The following is a 22,155-nucleotide window of genomic DNA, read 5'->3' as shown; positions in this document are numbered from 1 at the left end:
CTGAGGCTCCGGCCAGCGCTAAGCCTCCTCCGACTGCCCCGCGGGTCCTCCTGAGGCTGGCGGGCCTTGGCCTCACCATCCTCAAAGCACTCGGCTCCGGCCCCTCGAGCCCACGTTCCACGCAGACTGCCCCGTCGTGGCCCCAGCTTGTTCCTTCTCTGCAGCCCCACCTTCTTCTCCGGGCCTCGCCGCCCCGTCTCCTCCAGAACCTCGCTCCATCGGTGTCCTCTGCCGTCTCCCCCCACTTGCCTTCATCTCTCCTATCAGCCTGAGCACGGGCTCGTCTCGGTCACCTTCTGCGCGCCTGAGGCCTTCACGCTGCTCTTCCACCTCACGGTCCCAGGAGCCCAGGCCTCGGCCACACGCACAGCATCCACTTCCTACACCCGCACCCCCTGGTCAAGGTAAGCCTGGCGCGTGACGCTCGGGAAGATCACCCGCGCCTCGCGGCGTCCAGCTCGACAGCTCGGTTTAGCGCCCTCTCCCGTCCCCTCTGATCCACAGCACACCCTGCACCCTCCGCTCGCCGATTTCCAGCAGGCTCCAAGCGCTGGCGCTGACTTTGCCCCAGGGCCAGGCCCAGACCCAGACCCATCAGCTCTGGTCACCTGCGCGCCGCCTGCGCCTGCCCGGCCCCTCCCCTCGGCTCCTGCCCCCAAGGCCCCGCCCCTCACCGCGAGCTCCGCAAGGCCCGCCCCACCCCGCCCACCTCCCAAGTTCCTGCTCAGCCTGGTCAACTCCGTGCAGCCCCTCGAGCCTTTCTGACACTGACGACCTCTCCCGGGCTTCACGCTTTGTGACCTTCAACCGACCGACCAGGGCCTGTAAAGGGCAGCCGAGCCCCAGCGTCCAGGAGGGCCGCCGCCTGGGGCGCTGCTCTCCAGGTGCATTTCCATCCGCTGTCATTTTACAGGGACAGGACCACGGCTCGGGTGCCTCGTCACCCACCCAGCTCAGTCACGCACACAGAGCAGCACAGGGCCCGTAAGGCAGCTCCTCCCGCCCCGCAAAAGCAGATCGGATGCTGGATGTTTTCTGTGGTCCCGTTTTGACTTTCTTTTTTTTTTAACCTAGGAAGCGTCAGACGGCAGCACAAGGACAACAAACACCCTCCAGGAACTTACTGTTTCTTGGTCTCTTCAAATTTGTGCAGCTTTTTGCGGAGACCTCCTGACTTAAAGCCTTGGCAGTGTGCTGCTGGCGCTCCGATGGTGACAATGTCGTAGTTCTGATCTGAATGACAGAAAGCTCTCCTCCATTACTCTGGGCTCAGGCCTGTGGACGAGCCAGCTACAGGGATACGTGCACAACTCTGGGATCCCCCGCCAGCCCACTTCCAAGCAGCCTGTGGTTCCCTCAGTCGCACAGCCCAGGCTGCCCGAGGGCCTCTGGAGCCAAGCACCATCATCTCTGCTACAAGGGTCCTGTCTCAGGGGAGAGTCACACAGGGCAGAGGGCAACTACCCAGCGACTCAGCTTGCATCCCTCCTTCAGAAGGATGACCTGTGGGCAATTTTCTGCCACAGCAACACAAAGGGAAGCTGGAGGGAGGACAAACAACGAGGGGAAGGGGTCTGAGCTCTCCACAGAGGCCTTCCGGAGGCCCTTGGGCTGTGCCTTTGCCGAGCGCCCAGCAGCAGCACACACAGGGCAGGCTGGGGCAGATGTGGGGCAGCTCAGGGAGAAAAGAAGTGAGATGTGATCGAGCGAGACGGTTACCTGATCCTCCATCGTCCTGAACTCTCATCCTCTGTATGTGTAAGTTTGTGGGAACAAATTCTAACTTTTTATCTGCTTTCAAACTGCTTGCCTTGAACGAGGGACCTGAGGAATGGAATGTGAGAAAATAAAGATGGTCAGCCCATATCCCCCATTCATGAACGGTGGGTGGAGAAGGGACAGTTTGAGGGTGCTGCTGCGGGTATGCAGGTGTGTGTCAGCAGTGGCCTCAGAAACTCTGAGCTGCCCGTGAGCACACTTCCTTCCCAGACGATGGGGGTGGAACATTGAGGGAGAGCAGCTCCCGGCCAGAAGACTGGTTCGGGGTCCTAGGTGGTGAAAGGGGCCTGGTGGATCCACCCTCAGAGGCGCGGGAGCGACGCCGGGCCTTCCCATCGGCAGCTCTCAACCGACAGGTCTGACACAGGGACAGGATTCTGTGCAGCACGATGTCAGCACCACTATAAAAAGCAAGTAGGCCCGTGCCAGGAAGTGCCTGTTCCAACTGTAGAGGCTGCCGGCATCCAAGAGCTAAGAAACTGGTGTGACGGGAGCAACACTTCTCAATTCTGAAAAGTGATGAGAAGGTCTGCTCATCACCCCACGTCTATCAGATGAGCAAACGCTACACAGCCGCGATCCTGGCCTCCGGAAAACACGCTAACACGTCCCCTTGCACATCATGGGGTGGGGCTCAGGAGTTTGGACCATGTTTTCTACCAAATATTCACAATCTTATTTCTATAATTAGAATACTTAACTAATTAAAGAACTACTTGCCTAGAAAAAGAGACTATAAATTACACTAAAAATCAGGAGAAATAAACATTCCACCTAGTGAAAAAAGACAACTTTATTTTGCCAGTATGCAAAACGCAGACCAGCCACTGTCCGCCTTGCACTTTGCCACGGGAGATGGTTCTCTAGCTACTGACGGGGTAGCCCACGGACCCCCGGCCCTGGCATCCTGGGAGCCTGTTATAAATGCGGAATCCCAGATCTGCTGCTCACGAGACTCTGGAGACTTAGAAGCACACTGACATCTCAGAAGCTCTGCTCTAGAAGAATCATGGTGGGGGCGTTTCAGACTTTCCCAGGTAACAAGCCCAGCACGGGCAGGTCCCTAAGTCCCTTCAGGCAAACACGGCCATTTGTCTTAGAAATACACTTAGATCTGCTCTTCAGATTCAAACCAAACCCAGGGCACCATCATCTTGTCATCACTCCTGGAAACCTGGCTGCTTCCCAGCCAAGTTCAGGGACGGGTTCCTCTGTGCTGTCCCCACATTAAGGGGTTATGATTTTCTTTAAAAGCTGAAACTCTATTATAAAGAGGGGAAGGAGGGAAGAATCTGAAGAGAATAAAGTAATAGAAAACCAAAAAAGTCACTCCATTTGGAACCAAGAGGGAATGAGTTAATAAGCATAGTCTTCTAAACCTACCCTGAAAATGGTTTGAAAATCAAGTGGCATCTTTCAAGAAGAAAAGATGTGTCTATATTTCACTTCACTTTTGAGGCTTCAAATGGAGAGCTCCACTCAGACAATTCATACGTAAATATAAGGACCGCTAAACAGTTAAACCGGGAAATCCAGAAAACCCTGCCTTGCTTTGTCTCAAGGCAAACGGCCTGCATCCTTTTGGCCATTTCACTGATGCTAGACCAAGATGAAGAAATAAAATGAACCAACAACCTGTGACTTTGTCTCTCCTGAATTTCATCCTACAGCGGTTGTTTTGGCAGATGACACCATGGAAGGAACTTTCGATGCAATTCACACATTTGTCTTCTCAATTAAGATCTGAAAACTCCATATTTGAGAGAACTCACACCTACATGAGAATCTATTTTTAAAAATCCATTAGAGTGTCTGTCAGTGGGAATATGGAAGTGACCCTAGGTTCCAGATTTCCAGCTGGGAAAATGAGAGCGGGGGAGCCATGGTGGGGTTGAGAGTGGGCACCCACCTTTGTACTGATGGAGGTCGGACAGGTTCTCCTGGTACGTGAGGATGATGGTCTGGTACTGAGTGACGATCTGGCGCCGGAGGCTCTCCCAGCAAGGGGACAGTTCCCCCAGCTCCTCCAGTTCACATACTCTGCAAGAAGACACACACATCAGGCCATGGCGCCGGCTCCCTCCCAGCAGAGGCTCAGGAGTCCTGACCAGCCAGGAGGACAGATGGATGTGGACGCGTCATGCCCAGGGAAGGCCCTGCGAGTCTGGAGGGGCAGCAGCAGGGCAGGACAGCAGACAGCTCCAAGAGCGGCTGTAAAAAAGGCAGACCACTGACCACGTGGAAACTGCACAGACAGGCTTTTCATAGCAACTCAGTCAAAGGTTCAGGGAAAACTAAGTGAAGGAGTGAAGAGGGGAGTGGCTCCACCACGGCACCCTGGCGACCTTGCATGTGTCCAGAGGCCACAGGGGCGTGAAGGCTTGAACTGCAGCCTGAGTCTGACCCTCCCGGAGCACAGGAGGATTGGAGCCTGAGGGCAACTGCTGCAGGCTCTCCCCACCCCCTCCATCCCCCCTACCCAGGGCTGTCACTGCCTCCTGGATTCTGGGAGGCGGGGCTTTCTGCCCTCACCAGAGCAGAGCTGCAGAATATAAAGCTGTCCCGCGAGCGGGGCTGCTCAGCAACGGGGGTCCCGTGGCTCCTGCTGTGGCCACCAGGCCCCTTATGTTTCACTGTCATCCTATTCGGGTCCGGGACAGGGACCCTGGGAAGATGGCAGCTTTAGCTATCGTTCCCTTTACTACCTGTGTAAGTAATGCACTGTCTAGATCTAAAAGTGCATAGAGAAGAAGACAAGAGAAAAAAAGAATTTGTTATATCCACAAAAATGAAAGCAAAGCTGTTTAAGAACTGAAATATAAACTTCTTAGCTCAGCAGGAAATAAGAGCTACATAATCAAAATAATGAACACAAAAAATGGATTCAAAAAAAAGGATAACCATTTTAGGAAATTTAGGAAACTGGGGGGGAAAGTATAAAAGACCCAAAATCCTCTTCATAGGAAATCAGCAGTTAATCTCTGAAGTTGATTCATTAAGAGGGCACTCTATACATAAATCTAGAAATATAGCAGAAAACACTAAAACGGCTAAAAGTGGTTGTTTCTTGGGAAGGAGATCAGAAAGTTGAGCATCCCAAGACTTACGCTTTTCGTTAAAAACCTTTTTGCGCTCTTTGGCTTTTTATACTATGCACATTTTCCTCTAAGGGGGGGAAAAAGCTAAGTTTATAGAAGTGTTTAGGAATCTACCAAATTTTCTAAAGTTAAAAAAAAATTTTAAAGCCATGCCATTTTATTATTATTATTACTAATCAACAAGATTAACGTAAAAGAACCCTCGGTGCAGGCAAGGCTGGGTGGGGCCGATGTCCCCGTGGGTTGCCGGCTGAGTGGCCCCGCTCGCCTTGGGTCTGCAACCGAGCCTGTCTGCCTCAGCCACTGCGGGCCCTTCTCTCTCCGTGTCTCTGCCCGTGCGTCACGTGGCTCCTCCTTGTGCTTCGGGTGTCAGCTTAGTGTCACCGTCTCTCAGAGGCCTGCCCCGGCCACCCTCCTCCTTCTCACAGCCCCTTTTAAGTTCTGCACACCCGTGACCCGTCTGGGCCCCATGTGGCCCAAGTTCTGTTACTGACTGTCTCCCACGGTCCATCTCACTCATCAAGACCCCCGCCTCCCCACCACAGGGAGCAGAACACTGGCCACGTGGTTGGTGTGGGAAACAACAAAACCCTCCAAACCGACACAATGAATAAATGAACTCTTCCAAGTTATAGTGCACCAAACAGTGGGAAATTATGCGTAACTGAAAATTTAGTGAAACTGGAGATATATAGAAAAGTAGATGGTAGCTATGTAAATATATTACAAATATGGAAAAGCTGAAAGGAAGTTTTAAAAAATTAACTCTATAAAATATACACAGGGCTTCCCTGGTGGCACAGTGGTTAAGAATCCGCCTACCAACACAGAGGACACGGGTTCAAGCCCTGGTCCGGGAAGATCCCACGTGCCGCGGAGCAACTAAGCCCGTGCGCCACAACTACTGAGCCCGCGAGTCACAACTACTGAGCCTGCGCTCTAGAGCCCACGTGCCACAACTACTGAAGCCCCCACACCTAGAGCCCGTGCTCTGCAACAAGAGAAGCCACCGCAACGAGAAGCCTGCACACTGCAACGAAAAGAAGTCCCCCGCTCGCCGCAACTAGAGAAAGCCTGCACACGGCAACAAAAACCCAACACAGCCAAAAATAAATAAAATAAATTCATCTAAAAAAATAAAAAATAAATAAAATATACACATATGGGGGATAAAGCAGCTCATTGTGTTATTCTTCCCCTTTTTCTCTAAGTTCAAATTTTTTTTCAAGATAGAAAAATTAAAACAAAATAGCTGTATTAAAACAGTAGGATCTGGCTGCACTGTTTTCCTTCATGCAGCTGCTGTGTTGCATCTACGATTAACACTGCTCGATGGCAAGGAGCAGAGATGACTCTTAGGCGGACGGGAGACGTACTCTGCAGTGCCCAGACCTCCCCGCAGGCTGCTCCCCGCCTCAGGACCAGTGAAGCAGGCCCCGGGCCGAGACACAGTGGATCAGTGTCCTGATGGGTCATCCTTAGCCCTCTGGAGCCCGGACCGTAGGAAACCGTGACCCAGGCAGCCGCAACCAGAGAGGGACCAGCTAGTCTAACTTTCTCAAGGCCGGAGGGGAGGCGAGGGGAGGGGACCCCGTGCTCAGCAGGGGCACAGCTGGCGTGTCGGGCACGCTGTCTCGTGACGTCCTCGCACAGAAACCCCGGGACACAGATGAGCAAACTGAGCCCAGGCCGCGCAGCAGGCAGGCGGCGGACGCCGGGCGTGCGGCCCATGTGAGGCCAGTGCTCACCCACCCCGTCCACGGGCCTTCCAGACGGGAGGGGCAGATGACGGGGGCCTCACCTGGCCGCGTCCTCCTCCAGCAGGAGCTTCACGAACTGCCGGGGCACGTGGAGGGACAGCACGCTCTCTGCCATCTGCTCCAGGATCCGCAGGTGGTTGCCCTCGGTGGTCGGGAACCGGTACATGCGGCAGACGGCACCGCCGAACACTGAGGCGGGAGGGCGACGGGCCGCGGTGAGCAGGCGCAGGCCGCCGTGGGGCCCCCTCCCCCCCGGCCCCCGGGTCTCCTTCCTGCTCATCTCCAGGGAGTTAAAACACTTAAACGCACACCCACGGAGTGACCGAGCCCGACACCATCGAGACAGAGCAAAAGGAAGCAGGAGCCTCCTCCCCGGAGGGCCACGAGGTCCCGACACGCTGCCACAAAGGACGGCACGCTGATGTGCAGAGAGAGGTGACGATGGGCGTGCACAGCCGTGACAATCAGAGCAGGTGGGGAAGCAGACCACGAACCCGCGTGGACACTCACGAGTGGCAAGGGTACCGACAGAGGAAGCTGCTTACCCGATTTCAGTAAAGTGTCTTTTCGCAACGAAGCGTATTTGGATCGGATTCCCAAGGCCTCGGTCAAGCTCTCGTCAACAGGCAGAACCATCTAAAAACATGTACAGAAAAGCATGAGAAAACTGTGACTGACTCCAGAGCACATCACGTCATAAAAGAACCCTTGAAACTAACATCCACCAACAACTCTACGAGGAACGCACAGCCAGACAAGTGAGGCCCCCTCCTAGGACGCCGAACATACTCCGCCCACACAGTTTTCTAGAAATGCACAACTTTCGACCAAGTCACTTCCCCTTGTCTTTGAGTGTTCTGACGTGTAGGATGAAAGGGCAGTGGTAGACGAGGCCCAGGAGTGTTTCCACAGCTGACGTTCAGGTTCATTTGGGGTAAAATGAGAGATCTCTGTATTTTACAATGACTACCAGCGTTTGGGCTCTGAAATTAGCACTGTCGTTTGAGAGTGTCTGGGTGAGCGGCTGTGCATCAGAGAGGGTGACACAGTTGGTGGGGGGGGCCGGGCACAGATGTGAGACGGGGCCCAGGCGACTGCGAGGCAGAGGAGCGTCTGGGAGAGGAAGACCGTGACCAGCCCTCAGGGTGACCTGGGTCTCACTCCACACCCACGAGCCACCTGTGCCCTCTGCACTCTGGAGGGACTCTGGCGTGGCCTGGGGCAGGGGCAGGGGCCCGCTTCTCTCTACTTGGAGAAGTGCCTGGGGGGACTGGCGCGCCCGGCAGAGCCCGGCCTTCCCCTCCCCACAGCTCACTGGCAAAGTGCGTCGGGACAGTCCTCGACTCCTCACGGAGAGGAGCAGAGTGGTGTGCTCACCCTCCCGTTGACGGTGTCCAGAGACCGGGTCACGGGGGGCCGCTGGTCTGACTTCTCCTCCATCTGCCAGCCCATCACGGTGATGTTGCCCACGCGGTCGCTCTCCGCAGACCTGCAACCGGCACCGCGCTTCGGTAAACAGCGCCGTGACTGCGCTTCGTTTTCTGCTTCAACACAAAGCACAGCTTCCTGGATGGTCAAGGGGTCCTGGGGGTGCCAGGATGGGGCCAGCTGGTGGGTCAGGCAGCAGTTACCATGTGCACAGGCTCTGGGGGAGGCAGGCGAGGAGATGGGGGCACAGAAGAGGGCTGTGTCTGAGAGGAGACGATGCCCCAGAGATGGGTGGCGTGCCCGGTGAAGCGGGGGTCAGGGGTAGCCAATGCCCGCTCGGGAGGCTGGCGCCCATCAGCCCTGGGCTGACCCCGCCCCGGAGAGTGATGCGGGCACACCTTGCAATCGGGACTGGAGAGCACCTTCTTCTGGCACTAGACCCCTTTTCTACTCGTTCCCACCCCACCCTCAAGCTCTGATTAGCCTCAAGGCCTAGGCCGGGACCCCAGGTAAGCTGAGGTCACCCAGGATTGCCCAAAGCCTTTGAATCCTTCATGGTATGGCTGACACCACTCTCGCCCTGGTCCGCTTTACTGCTGAGACCCTCAGGGTGGCTGCTGGCTGCCTGGGCCCATCTGATGCATCCAAGGAAGCCCCAGGGAATCCTTGATTCATCCAGAGATAGCCTGAAGCTCTGGCTTTTTTATCTAAGCTGTGGGGCTTAGCCAGGTTCTGAATTTTTATGTGGTCACATGCATCCACTGACCGTTTCCTCTGACTCACTCTCACGGTTCTCGTGCCTGGAAAAGTCCCTTCCCAGGCTCTCTGTTCGACGGTCATCTCTAGCTCCTTTTAAAAAGGATGATGGGGCTTCCCTGGTGGCACAGTGGTTAAGAATCCGCCTGCCAGTGCGGGGGACACAGGTTCGATCCCTGGTCCGGGAAGATCCCACATGCCGTGGAGCAACTGAGCCCGTGCGTTACAACTACTGAGCCTGCGTTCTAGAACCTGCAAGCCACAACTACTGAGCCCACGTGCCACAGCTACTGAAGCCCGAGTGCCTAGAGCCCGTGCTCCGCAACAAGAGAAGCCACCACAATGAGAAGCCCGCTTGCCGCAACCAGAGGAAAGCCCGTGCGCAGCAACAAAGACCCAACGCAGCCAAAAACTAAAAAATAAGAAGTGCAGGCTCTGGAATCAGACTGCCTGGATTTGTACGTGGGCTCTGATAGTTCTTAGCTGGATAACACTGAGCAAGTTAATTAACCTCTCTGGACCTCAGGTTCCTAATATCTCCTCCTAGGGTTGTAGTATTAGGCGAGGTCATACAGGAGAGCACACAGTAAGAGCTTAATAAATGACTATAAAATGTACATGTATAAAAATTTAAAAATAAATAAATAAATAAAAAGGATGATGCCCACGTCTTACATTTAACCCTAATCCAACTAGAATCATCTCTGACATATGATGTACCTGGGTGTTCTTCTCTAACGGCCCCTCCCCCATGCGACCCTGATTTTTCTCCCTGAGACCCCTTCCTCGTCCTGAGTCAAGCTCTCCACATACACAGCAGGGTGAGCCCTGCCCAACGCCTTCAACTCTGTCATCTCCGTATCTTCAAAATGTCACACTACTAGCAGGGAATTCATCTTCTGTGTCAAAATCTTTGCTATTTGGGACTATTTCCCCAATTTTCACATTATTTTGAAAAAAAAATAAAAAAGAACACTATGTCAGGGTGGGAACTGCCCCTAAAATGAATCTGGTAAGGACCGACACCTTGACCCCAACATAGTGGGGTCCCCCCCCCCGTGCCTCCCTCCCCACATTCCTTCCTTCCACAAATATTTATTGAGCAGCAGGCACTGTTCCAGGTCTTGGGATACGAGCAAAACCATGGAACATCCCTGCCCTCTGGGAGATCCTATTAGGGAGGGGACAGATAACAGCAAAGTATGTTTTGTATTATTAGATGCATACCTAGGTTTTCCTTTGGGTCTGCATACTTCCTATGAACACTGCACATTTCCATTCCGTGACAGGCCCTCTGACAGGCTTTTTTTCTCTCTCCTCAATGACAACCAAGTCCCTGCCCAGAGACTGGCCTCTGGGGACACGGTGCTCTCTCAGTACAGGAAGTAGGGCCTTTCCCCATCTGTCCCTGGACCTCATAATTCCAGATCCTTGCAAAGGGACAAAATTTAATACCAACCTTAGTGTTAAATACAACCTATGACGCCTGTCCTGGAGCAGATCTTTGACGACAAATGTTCCAGAGCCCAGCAAGTACATCTGAGGAAGAGGGGGAGACAGCATTAGTGCACCTGCTTTGCCTCTGCTCCAACTGCCAGGCCCTGGGGAGTCCAGCTGGCTGGTTCTCTCAACACATCTGACCTCATCTCAGTAGCCCAATGGGGAGGCTCATAAAGACGTTCCCAAAGACAAGTACATCTGGACATTAGTTTGTGAGCCAGAAGGGAAGTCAATCTCGTGTTCACCTCTCAAACGATTACAGAACTTTAAAAAAAGGGAAGAATATCCCACGAACCACAACATGGTACTTAACTGTTCCCTGAGATCTATCCTTGACATCATACACGGAGAGCTTGATCTGTGTCATCTGATTGATGAGAGAGTCTTGAAAGAAGGCAATACTGCTTAGAAATATAGGATCATTGGTTCCCTAGAATAGAACAACAAAAAAAAAGAATCAGAATACAGAGTTGGATTTTTTGAACTGGTTGCTTCTGAAACACACCAACATTCTCAGAAGGAGAAACTAACGTTCTTACCAACTTGGATCAACACAAGTGCGAATGGGGCTTACATGGATGCATATAACCAAAACACTGTTTTCCAAAAAGGACAAAGTTTTCTGGGCCCAGATACAACAAACAGACCACCACACAAGCTGGGCCCACGGGCTCATTCTAAGGGTTCCTCCCTCAGCGGGAAGGATTTTCTAAAACTGAGTTGAATGTCCACATGTATTCTTAGTCTTACAACTTCAGATGAGTTATGTATCTGGAGCTACTACTGTGGGTGATTCCTTTAAGATGTACAAAGGCAGATGGAAGAGGATATGAATGGCCAGAGCTGGTTATTTCCAGAATCCTGGGTTTGGAATAATTACGGTGCGGCTTTCTTAGGGCTATCCTTTTCTGAGGACTAGCTGCTAGTGTCTCAATCGTAGGTAGCTACTTCCTGGCAGCCCGGCCTTGCCCCGCAAAGCGCCATTACATCAGACTCTCTTCCTCAGGCGGTGGTTAGCGATCTCAGCCAGTTAGCGGCTCCTGTCTGTACCTGCAGCTCCAGCTCCAATGTCTCAGTGCCTGCTGGACAGTGCCCGCCCCAGGTGTCCTGCTGGGGCCGCAGCCCCACCCAACCTGTCCCTCCATCCGCTGGTTCGGACCCTCTCTGACTCTCTGGCCAAGGAGGCTGCAGACCCAGGCACCTGCTTTGGTGCCTCCTTCTCCTTTGTTCTCAACCACCCAGCGTCGATGCACCCCCGCCAGTTCCCCCTCCAGAGCTTCCCTCTCATGCCCCCTTCTTTCCACTCCTCCCTGCTGCCAGTCGGGCCCCACAGCACCGTCACTCCCCCAGCGACCTCCGACTCGGGGCCTCCCTGAAACACACCTGCGGACAAGGCTGCTCCGCCCGGCTAGACCCCCGCTTCCCTGCACTCCTGCTCTGCCTCTGCACACGCTGGCCAGGATCAAGTTACTCTCCAAACCCACACAACAAGCTGGATGGGACCTCGTCCTCCGGGTACCGTCCTCGTCTCTCTGCTCTAACAGAGACCACACTCTGCTCTGTCTGCATGAGCCACGTTCATTTCCGCCTCCTCACCCACAGGAAGGTAGTAGACTCCTTGAGGGCAGGGGCGGGGCCTCAAGGGTCTTTGCATCACCCACAGCACCCAGCACAAGGCTTCATACGTAGGCAGTGCTCGACAAATGCCGAGAAAACAGAATTGTTGGCTTGAACTTGGAAATACATCTCTAAGAGAATGAAAAAGTGTCTTGTCTTCCAAAATGTGAAACTGGGAGAGAAGGGGAAATGCAATTTGTTTGGTGGAGAGTGCCAGGGAGGAGATACTTCACACCTAGAGGCTCACGTCACCAACAAAATCCAACAGGAGCTCACACCAGCCAACTCCTACACTTAGTTTCATAACTTACATGATGTGCTCAATTATCTGAAGAAATTCTGTAAACTTCCCCAGGCGAACGCATATCATCTCATTTAACGTAAAAAGTAAACACACAGCACACATCTCAAAAGAATATAAAAATAAAAACCAATAAAAATACAGGTATGCCTAGTAAGAGGGTTGGTTAAGGGTTAACGGTCTCCAAACTCTGATTAATGAGCATGACTGTCCACAAGTAGCAGCCAGCTGGAGGTGACAAGGAAGAATCGGGTCTTACCTCTTAAAAGGCAATCAACCTTAGGGGACCCACTGTTCAAAAACAGCCTGCCAACAGACAATCAATAATAACTGTAAAGGATAGGGCGAATATAAATGCCACCCGCGTGAGTACGTGTGATGAAAGATACCAATGCGCTGAAAAGCCATGGCAGAACAGTGACGAGCCACAGGAATGCAGCTGCAGCTACAGGTGCTCAGGCCACTGAACAGCCCTCCCACCGGGATCAGGAACACTGTCACGGAGCCGCCGGAGGCCAGGGGCCAGCAGCACCCACCTCAATGATCTCCGTCTGCGCGTGTTTCGTCCAGAACGCCTGGGGTGGGGTGGTCACACTCACTGCTACAAAGCTATTTGGTTTTCGATCTAGCGACGGCGTATGCAGCTCACTGCAAGCTACAGAATTAAAACAACAGAAGTAAAATAAATAAAATAAAAATAAAATAGAAATGAATCTTTAAAATCAGGCTCTAGTTAGTTCTCTGTTCCAAATGCACCCAAAGAAAGAGAAGTAAATGCACTCAAAGGGATGAGATGATCACAGTGTCAGTTGTCACAGGGAGGTGATTTTTCAGATTAGAAGCAATCCCTTCTCATTCCTCCCCGCCTTCCCCAGCCCCCAGGACAGCAATGCAGGCACTGCCAATGGAAGGCTCTCTACGTCCATGGAACGGATGACATAGGAAGGGTCTGACCCATAAAGTCTGACCTTAATAACTAATTGGAGCTAGACAGCCACAGAGTTGATGAAATCAAGACCCAGCTACACACACCCGCATCCAGGACTTCCGCAGCCGTAGCTTATGGTGTCCCCAGATCTGTGTGTGATGTATGTTGGAAGCAAATTAAAATTCTATGGCAAAATAAACAAAGCTTTTTTTTTTTTAAGGAAGTCATTGCTCATTTATTCTCCTTATAAGACTTATATCAAATGTAAGATTACTAAACGTGACTTTTCAGAACAAAAGGTGCCCTGTAGAACTGTTTCAGTTAGAAAATGTACTAAGCATTTTGAAAGACTCAGATAACTCTATCATAGAAGGGACCCACAGGAAAAATGATCATACGTCTTTGAATCTAACATGCTATCTGTTGTAAAATGCATTATAAGAGAAAAAAAAAGGCCCACTGCCATTAGTCTACGATATGGCACTGATTGAAAGACACTTTCTGATTAAAGATATACTAAAAGATGAAAAAATACCCACATTGTAACTGATGAAACATATGGTAAATCACCCAACACTCATAAAAAGAACTGGCTTTTCTGGAGGGGCACTGAACATGCCCCACAGTGTTGCAAGCCTTTGGTTAATTCCCAGAGTTCGGAAACAATTCATTTTTTTAAAAAAAATTTTAATTTTTATACAATTTCTAAAGGTTACTTTCCATTTACACTTATTACAAAATATCGGCTATATTTCCCGTGTTGTACTATACACCCTTGAGCCTACCTTACACCCAGTCGTTTGTACCTTCTACTCCCCCCACCCCTGTATTGCCCCTTCCAGCTCTCCCTACTGGTAACCACCAGTTTGTTCTCTATATCTGTAAGTCTACTTCTTTTCTGTTATATTCGCTAGTCTGTTGTATTTTTTAGATCCCACATATAAGTGATATCATACAGTATTTGTCTTTCTCTGTCTGACTTATTTCACTTAGCATAATGCCCTCCAAGTCCATCCATGTTGCTGCAAAAGACAAAATTTCATCCTTTTTATGGCTGAGTAATATTCCATTGTATCTGTGTATATACCACATCTTCTTTATCCATTCATCTGTTGATGGGCACTTAGGTTGTTTCAATATCTTGACAATTGAAACAATCGATTTTGACCATTTTTTCACTGTCTTTATGAAGGAGAGGATGTTTAGAGGTCTTTATTCCTGCTCTCATCATTCTCATTGATTTTTAAAATGCTCACTGGTGATTTAAAATTCAGAAACTGATTTTTACTTCTGCAAATTAATTTACTTCTGAAAATTAATCTCTTTGTATTATCTTCTCATACATCTTCATGGATTTTCATTACTTATTGGAATATAATAAAATACAAAGACCTTGGGTTTTCAGTTCAATGAGTTTTGACAATCATATACACCCATGTAACCCTCATCAAAACAAGATACCTTTTCCCATCAGAGAAAGTTCCCCCCATACTTCCCAGTCAACTCCCCTACTTCTGCAACCACTTTCTGATTTTTATCACTTTTGTCCATTCTTGAATTTCATATAAATGGAACATTTTTAAGATCCCTCTGTACTGTTTATATACCAATAATTCATTCTTCTTTTTAAAAACTGATGAATTATATTCCATTGTATGAATGTACCAACATTTACTTATCAGTCCCGCTATTAGTAGACATTCGGGTTGTTTCCAGTTTGGAACTATTATAAGTAAAGGTGCTATAAACATTCTTACATCTTTTTGTGAACATGTTTTCTTTCCTTTGCCTAAGTACCTAGGACTGGAATTTCTAGCTTATAGTAGAGGACACACTTAGTTTTGTAAGAAGCTGACAGTTTTCTAAAGTGGCTGTATCATTTTACAATCCCACCAGCAATTTACATGAGTTCCAGTTGCTCTGCATCTCACCAACAGTTGGTGGGGCTCGTCTTTATTTAGTTGTTCTAATGGACGTGTTTTAATTTGCACTTCTGTGATGACTCATGATGTTAAGCATCTTTTCACCATGTGTTTATTGTTCATTGTTATAACTTCTTTTGTCAACAGTCTGCTCAAGTCTTTTGCTCATTTTTAAATTGAGTTGATTTTTTTTTTTTAACTGTCAATTTGTAAGCATTTTATTCTGGAACTGTCCTTTGTCAGGTATATGTGTTGTGAATTTTTTTTTCCCAGTCTGTGGTTTATTTATTCATTTGTTTAAAGATTTCTACAGTTTTTTTGATTTTAGATTTTTAATTTTAGAGAACAGCAGGCAGAAAAATGTCCCTCCCCCTAAAAAGTATCCACGTTCTAATCCCGGGAACCTGTGAATATATGACAATAATAGGCGAAAGAAGACTTCATAGATGTGATTAAGGTCATGGAATCTTGACATGAAAAGATTATTCTGGATTATCTGGGTGGGCTTAGTCTAATCACATGAGCTCTTAAAAGTACAAGTGGAAGGTGGAAGGGTGATTTAGAAAGATGTGACAATAAAAAAAAGAGAGACAGGAGAGATTCTAAGCATGAAAGGCACTCAACCTGCCATTGCTAGCTTCCAAGATGGAGGAAGGGGCCACAGCCACAGAATGTGAGTGGCCCTTGTAAGTTGAGAACAGGCCTCAACCCGGTAGCTAGCAAAGAAATAGGGACCTCAGTCCTAAAACCACAAGTAACTCATTCTGCCAACAACTTGAATGAACAAGGAAACACATTCTCCCCTAGAGCCCCCAGAAAGGACCGCATCCATGCTGAAGCTTTCATTTTGGTGTTATAAGATTCTAAGCAGAGACCCAGCTGAGCCCTCTGGGTTTCTGACCTAAGGGAACTGTAAGATAATAAATTTGCATTGTTTTAAGGTGCTATGTTATGGTCATTTGTTATGGCAGCAATAGCAAACTAAAACACAGAGTTGGTACTTTCTGCCAAGAGAACTCTGCCTACCCTCAAGTTGTGGTTGTGAGTTATTTATTTTCTTCCAGAAGCCTTAAGGTTTTATTATTTTCTAAAAATTCTATTCTCTTTCTTCTATGTCTGCCTCAACAGAAATCAGGGATTTGACTGTTCCATTTGCTCTCCCTCCTTTAAGCTACCCCCATCGGTGACCCTGGTCTGGTCTCTCTCGGCCTGCCGTCTCATCACGCGAGGTTAGAACATCCGGGTCTCTCAAGCGCGAGTGATGGCAGGTAGGTTGAGACACAGCAGGTGGCCCAAGGCTGGAAAGACTGATCATCAGCTCAAGGGCGGATGGGCCAGCTGCCACCGTCAGAACACACCTCCCCACGGGTGACATTCTCTCCTGGCCTCATCCCCACCCAGCCTGTCTAAATCTCACGCAAGGTTTAATTCCTAGCTCAGCTCCACGGCTTCCATGAAGCTTTCTCTCTGCAGCCCACAGTCACGTCTCCTTCCGTTTATCACTTACACGTCACTCCTCTGGCATATTTCCATAGAAACCATTAATCTCTGATATGTGGGTCTTGTCTCTCCAACCAGAGCATCTGTAGTCCCAGCTGAACAAATGCTATTGACGTAAACCGGTAAAACATATTTCAAGTGCATATCATCTGACTCAGCAATTCTATATCCAAGAGTTTATCCCAGGGAAATAATCAGCAAAATATATGAAAGATCCATGTACAAGTACGTTAACTGTGCTGGTGTGTTTGCAATGGTGTATTGGAAAGACCTAGATGTCCAGCAACAGGAGACTGGTTAAAATAAATACGGCACAGCCATACAATAGATTATTCTATGTAGGCATCTAAAATGATGAGGTGTCAGATCCACGTTTATTAAAATGAAAAGATGCCAGTGATATTTCGCTACGTGAAAACAAAATCATGTTAAGAACACTAGGATGACATTTTTGTAAATAATTCCATCACCTCCACAACTAAAAATCATCAAACATTTCTGTATAGCCCTGTGTGGGTGTAAAAAAATATCTGGAAAGATATATACCAAAATGCCAACTGTGATTCTCTCTCTCTGATACGGTTTACATTTTCTCTATCAAAGGTTTTTAAATGAGTACTTTTTAATTTTAAACTTCTGTTTTTAAGATAAAATATTTGACCATTCAATTATCTGACTCCTACTCATCTCTTTTTTTTAATTGTGGCAAAATTCATTTAACATAAAATTCACCCTCACTTTTTTAAGCTGTTTCTTCCTCCATCTGTCTCATTAATATGACTACATTACCACCCTTGACTTGCCAGATTCAGAAATGTCCTGATTTCTAGATTTCTATTATAGCGGTGAAGATTTTTAACTTAATTACATCAACTCTCATTCTCTCTTTAAACTCAGTTTAGCTCAACTTTTTTGTTACATCCATGTTCTGCATTATTAAAGCTAAGCGAATACTATTCATTACAGGACTTCTTTTACTTCTCTCCTGTGTTGGACTGTGTTTCCTGGATCTTCTTTTTTCTCAGTTTATTCCTTCTTTTCGGTGGAGCACATCCTCCACTAACTTCCAGAGAAAGGATGTGGGGAAAGTAAATTTATTTGAGACTCTGTATCATGAAACAAATGTCTTCCTACCTTCACACTGATCGATAATCTGGTTGAGCAGAGAACTGCAGGTTGGAGATATTTCTCCACTCATATTAACGATATGGCCCCACTGTCTTCAAGCTTCCAATGTCCCCAAGAATCTCCAGGCCAGTTCCATCCCCTGGAGAGGACCAGTTGGTTTTTTATTCTCTGGAAGTTTTTAGGATCTTCATTTTATTCCCAGTGCTCTGAAATTTCAGCGTGACGTGCCTTATGTGCTCTGTGGTTCTGAGAGACGCTTGTATTATTTCTTGTTAATTTCCTCCCTTACCTTCTTTCCTATTTTCTCTTCTAAATGTTGAGCCTCCTGAATTTGCTAATTTTCCACTTCCCTCCCATTCTCTAGTTTGCTCTTAAATTTTTACTTTCTGGGATAATTCCTCAAATATCTTCCAACCTTTATTGAATTTTAAAATGCTCTGTTATATTTTAAATTTCTCAGACTGTACATGCTCTTCAGCTGTTTTTCTTCATAGTTTCCTGGGTTTTTTTATGGATACACCATCTTCTCTTGAGGATACACATTATAATTTCTTTGACGTTTTCTTCTTTCTTCAATGTCTCTGTTTCTTCCAAGTTCTACTTTTTTCTGTCTTTCATGTCGTGGGCCTTCCACAAAGGTCTAGTGATCTACGCTTTCATTTTGTTTTAAATCACCTCTGAGGTATAATTTGTATGCAAAACGCACCCATTTTAAATAGAGCACTCAGTGAGTTTTGATCAGCATACACACCCATAGACCCACCACCACTGTCCAGACACAGAGCATCTCCATCACCCCAAAGGGCTCCCTGTGCCCCTTTCCAGTCAGTCCTCACTCCCAGATAACCATTAGACTGTTTTCTCTCACTACAGATTCATCCTTCTGAGTTTCACATAAATGGAATTACACAACACACGGCCTCTTAGTACGGCTTCTTTCACTTTGCACAGTGCTTTTGAGATGCACCCATGGCGTGTGTGTACCAGTGATTGGTCCTTTTCCCTGCTGAGCGGCTGTCTGTTGTATGCATGTAACATAGTTAATCTTCCTGCTGATGGACGTTGTTTCCAGTGCTGGATATTACGAATAAAGCTGCAATCAACATGCATGCACCAATCTCTGCGAGCACAAATAAAAGTCCATTTGTTTCTAAGTATGTGGTATCAGGAGGCTGAGGTGTATGGTGGGCTCCGCGGGCTCCGTGACAGTGAATGGGGGGGCCGGCCGGCCTACTGTGGCTGGGTTCCAGGCCAGCATCTCTGTGTCTCTTTGGGGGTGGTGGCGAGTGGGTGGTTTACCTTCTCCAGAGACAGCCTCCATCCTGGAGGAATAAGCCCAGCAGAATTAGGACGAGAGGAAGAAGGGTAGGGAGGGTGAGGTGGGCGCGTGCCACTCGGCAGACTTCCACGGACAAGGGGAGAGGGACACTAAAGAGTGTCGGGCCTTGGAGCAGAACCTTCTGCGATGAGCCGCACTGCCCGACCCCGGAGCCAGTACAGCCCACGGCAGTGGTTGGCACACTCTCTCATCTGATGCTCGTGAGAGGGACAGCATCAGGGGTCAGCTCCTCCGTGCGTGGAGCTGGGATCCGAGGGCTAGAGAGCTAAATGCAAGCCCACAGGGCCTTGTGGTCGCGGGCAGACAACGCTGGCCCTAAGCCCCGTTTCCTCCCGGGGGTAGGAGAGGGGAGGGGAGGCTGTCTTTGTGGCTCTGGGTGGGCTTACCTCCTGCCCCTCCCCACTGCCAGCCGGCAGGGAGCACTTGCTGAGGAGACACGAGCCCCGCAGGCAGCCCCCCGAGGCTCCCTCCCACCCACAGGAGGTTCCCACCAGCCTCGGAGCTCCATGTCCTCAGAAGCACTTGAGCAGCAGCAGTGGCAGCAGCAAGATCTCTGAGACAGACTCCTGCCAGTCGTGGAGTGTTTGTTTTTGTTTTTAAGCAACGTCTATTTTAAGACAAGAAAGTTTAAAAGACACCTACCTAAGCTGAATTCTAAAATGGGCTCGTCTGGATCCTGTATACTTCCTGGATAAAAAAGAAATGACAGAAAAAAAATCACCCTTAAGAAACTTTTCCCCGCTTTCAGATTGGATGCAAAAAACTCGACACACTGGTGGCAATCATTTCACAATATGTATAAATTAAACCATCAAGCTGTACATCTTAAACTTACAGTGATATATGTCAATTACTTCTCAATAAAACTGGGAAGAAAAACCCAACGCTCTGCTTTCTTTTCCCTCACAAACTGTTAGATGATTTCTTTGTTTTCTAAACATTTTATTTTGAGATTCCTAAGAAGTCTCTGACCCCGAGACCAAACCCCCTCCCACTTGGGTCTGTACACTCACAACACAAAGGGCTTTTATTATGGTCTGGGCACTTGCCAGACAGGCACTGTGGACATTCCCACGTTATCTATTGGCAAATGAGTCCTGGAGGTGCCCACGCAAACTGGAAAACTGATGGCAGGCAGGTTCCAGTGGAAGCAGTTCCCAGGAAGAGGGCTGACTTCCCCCTATTCCAGTTCAAGCAGAGGGATGCCAGGCCTGGCCCTCCCAGCGCTGCCACAGTATGGGACCCGCGGGCAGGCCCGGTGAGGCTCACCTGCCAGAGAGAGGCCAAGCATGTCGGCTGCCACATCGACGGTAGAAGCCCGCTGCATCGCACGGGCCCTGGTGCCATGGCGAGGGCTGTGCTCTCTTGCTGTCATGATGTCATTGGTGACGATGTGCTTCCTGTTCCTGGGTCAGACCACGCCTGATTCCCCGGGAAGAGCTGTCATCAAGCCCTAGTCCCCTAAGGTGGCAGTAGTCCTAAGAAATAAAAACAAACACTGTTTTTTTAAAAAAAACAAACAACAACAAAAAACAGGGACGGTGACGAAGAGACACTGTGCTCTCACGGAGAGAGCACGTTGACCTACACGGACAAGATGCAGCAAAGCCAGGGTCCTCTGGCAGTTGGGGAGCCAGGACGGAGAGTCCGATGAGCTAGGCCCCGTCTAGTCACCTCCTCTGTACTCACACACCAGCACGGTCCATCCGTGGGATCCCGTAAAGAAATCATGTTCTCTTCAACAGAGACATGCCACATTAAATGATGGCTTAGATCTAATCATAAACTATGGCCTTTGATATTTTCTTGTTTGCTTTATTATGTTTGTCCACTGGCAAGCCTCAGAGACTCTTCACAATCATAAATCAGCTCACTACCACCTCTGTTAGAAAGATAAGAGACGCAAGAAGAGGTCTGGTACCCACTGGCCAGGACAGCACAGCAGAACAGTGGAGACCAGAGGCATGTCTCCAACCTTGCTCTCTCCCTCCCAGGGGTACAGGAATTTCACGTGTGTCGGACTCAGGCTTTCTTTCCCACAAAACGCGACAATCTACGCCTCAGTGGATAGTGCTGTGCTGTGGATACGGAGGTCTCTGCGCAAAGGGCCACTGCAGGCTGAGCCACACAGATGCTCCGGCCCAGCACAGAACTCACTTTCTGCTCTGAGAAGTGGGTTATCCAGCAAGGAGTGAGTTTCACATATTCTTCTAACCCTATATGCTACAATCCCTGCTGTCTCCGGAAGGAACCAACCTTTAGGAGTTAAGATAATTAGACTAATAACCCCTCTCAAAGGTCCCCATATATCCAGACGCCCCTGTCTTCTCAAAGTGCATCAATGCCTTTGCACCTGAAGGGCCTGTGTTCCCACTCTTGGGTTAATTCACCCAGCAACTAACTTACTGGGCATGTTCGTTCTTGGACCAGTAGAGACACGTGGCATTTCTTCATAGAAGCACATGCAAATCCATCATCTAAAAATAGAAAATTATAAACTTAACAAGCTAGTCAAACATGAAGTTCTCGAGAATGCTTATTATAATGTACTGATATATGTTATAATGTTAAGGCCTAGAAATGTGGGGAAGCCAAGAGCTATTACATGTTCCTTTGAGCTTCACACCCCAATCTAACCTTTTGGCTCAAAAACAAAGGTTTTGCACAAAGCCCCTAAGGATGAGAAGCGGAAAGTGCCCATTCCTCTCCCCCGTCCCTGGGGTGATCCAGGGGAAGTGGGGACAGGCCTAAAGGGCCTGCTGGGCAGCTGGGATGTGATTCAGGGAAAGGAGGAGATAAAGAGCCCGAGGCCCAGGCCTCCTGCTCAGAGATGTCAGGCCCTGGGAGAACCTGGGTGCCTCTGAGGCTCTGCTTTTTGGTGTCTAAGATGAAGGTGGTTGTACCCACCTCACGGGGCTGCAGTGGGAAGCAAATGTGCAAGAACGGGAGCGGGCTCTGCAAACGCCACCTAGCTCCCAGCCCACCGCTGCTGCCTGGCCGCTGCGCGCCTTCCCGCGGACCCCACCACCCAGGCTCCGACTTGGTCCAGCACTGCTGGGGGCGGTAGGGCAGACCGCAGGGCCCAGAGCGAGAGCATCT

At 49.2% G+C, this 22,155-nt stretch overlaps 1 protein-coding gene across 1 annotated transcript in view; it reads right to left on the bottom strand.

Annotated features, from left to right (window-relative positions):
* Positions 1-22,155, bottom strand: part of INPP4A (inositol polyphosphate-4-phosphatase type I A) — a 128,240-nt gene that overhangs the window by 31,866 nt on the left and 74,219 nt on the right. Inside the window, exons 2-13 of the mRNA XM_082851547.1 lie at positions 21,463-21,533; positions 20,326-20,534; positions 19,699-19,743; positions 12,776-12,894; positions 10,635-10,751; positions 10,281-10,360; positions 8,015-8,126; positions 7,183-7,273; positions 6,679-6,826; positions 3,689-3,819; positions 1,720-1,824; positions 1,125-1,233 (exon numbers count right to left, since the gene is read on the bottom strand). Of these exons, the coding sequence (XP_082707673.1) occupies positions 1,125-1,233; positions 1,720-1,824; positions 3,689-3,819; positions 6,679-6,826; positions 7,183-7,273; positions 8,015-8,126; positions 10,281-10,360; positions 10,635-10,751; positions 12,776-12,894; positions 19,699-19,743; positions 20,326-20,431 (1,163 nt within the window). The 5' untranslated portion in view covers positions 20,432-20,534; positions 21,463-21,533. The remainder of the gene's footprint in view (positions 1-1,124; positions 1,234-1,719; positions 1,825-3,688; positions 3,820-6,678; positions 6,827-7,182; positions 7,274-8,014; positions 8,127-10,280; positions 10,361-10,634; positions 10,752-12,775; positions 12,895-19,698; positions 19,744-20,325; positions 20,535-21,462; positions 21,534-22,155) is intronic.

Source organism: Leucopleurus acutus (genome assembly GCF_964270905.1).
Source record: "Leucopleurus acutus genome assembly, chromosome: 12".
NCBI lineage: Eukaryota > Metazoa > Chordata > Mammalia > Artiodactyla > Delphinidae > Leucopleurus > Leucopleurus acutus.
This window is presented reverse-complemented; position numbering and strand designations above follow the sequence as displayed.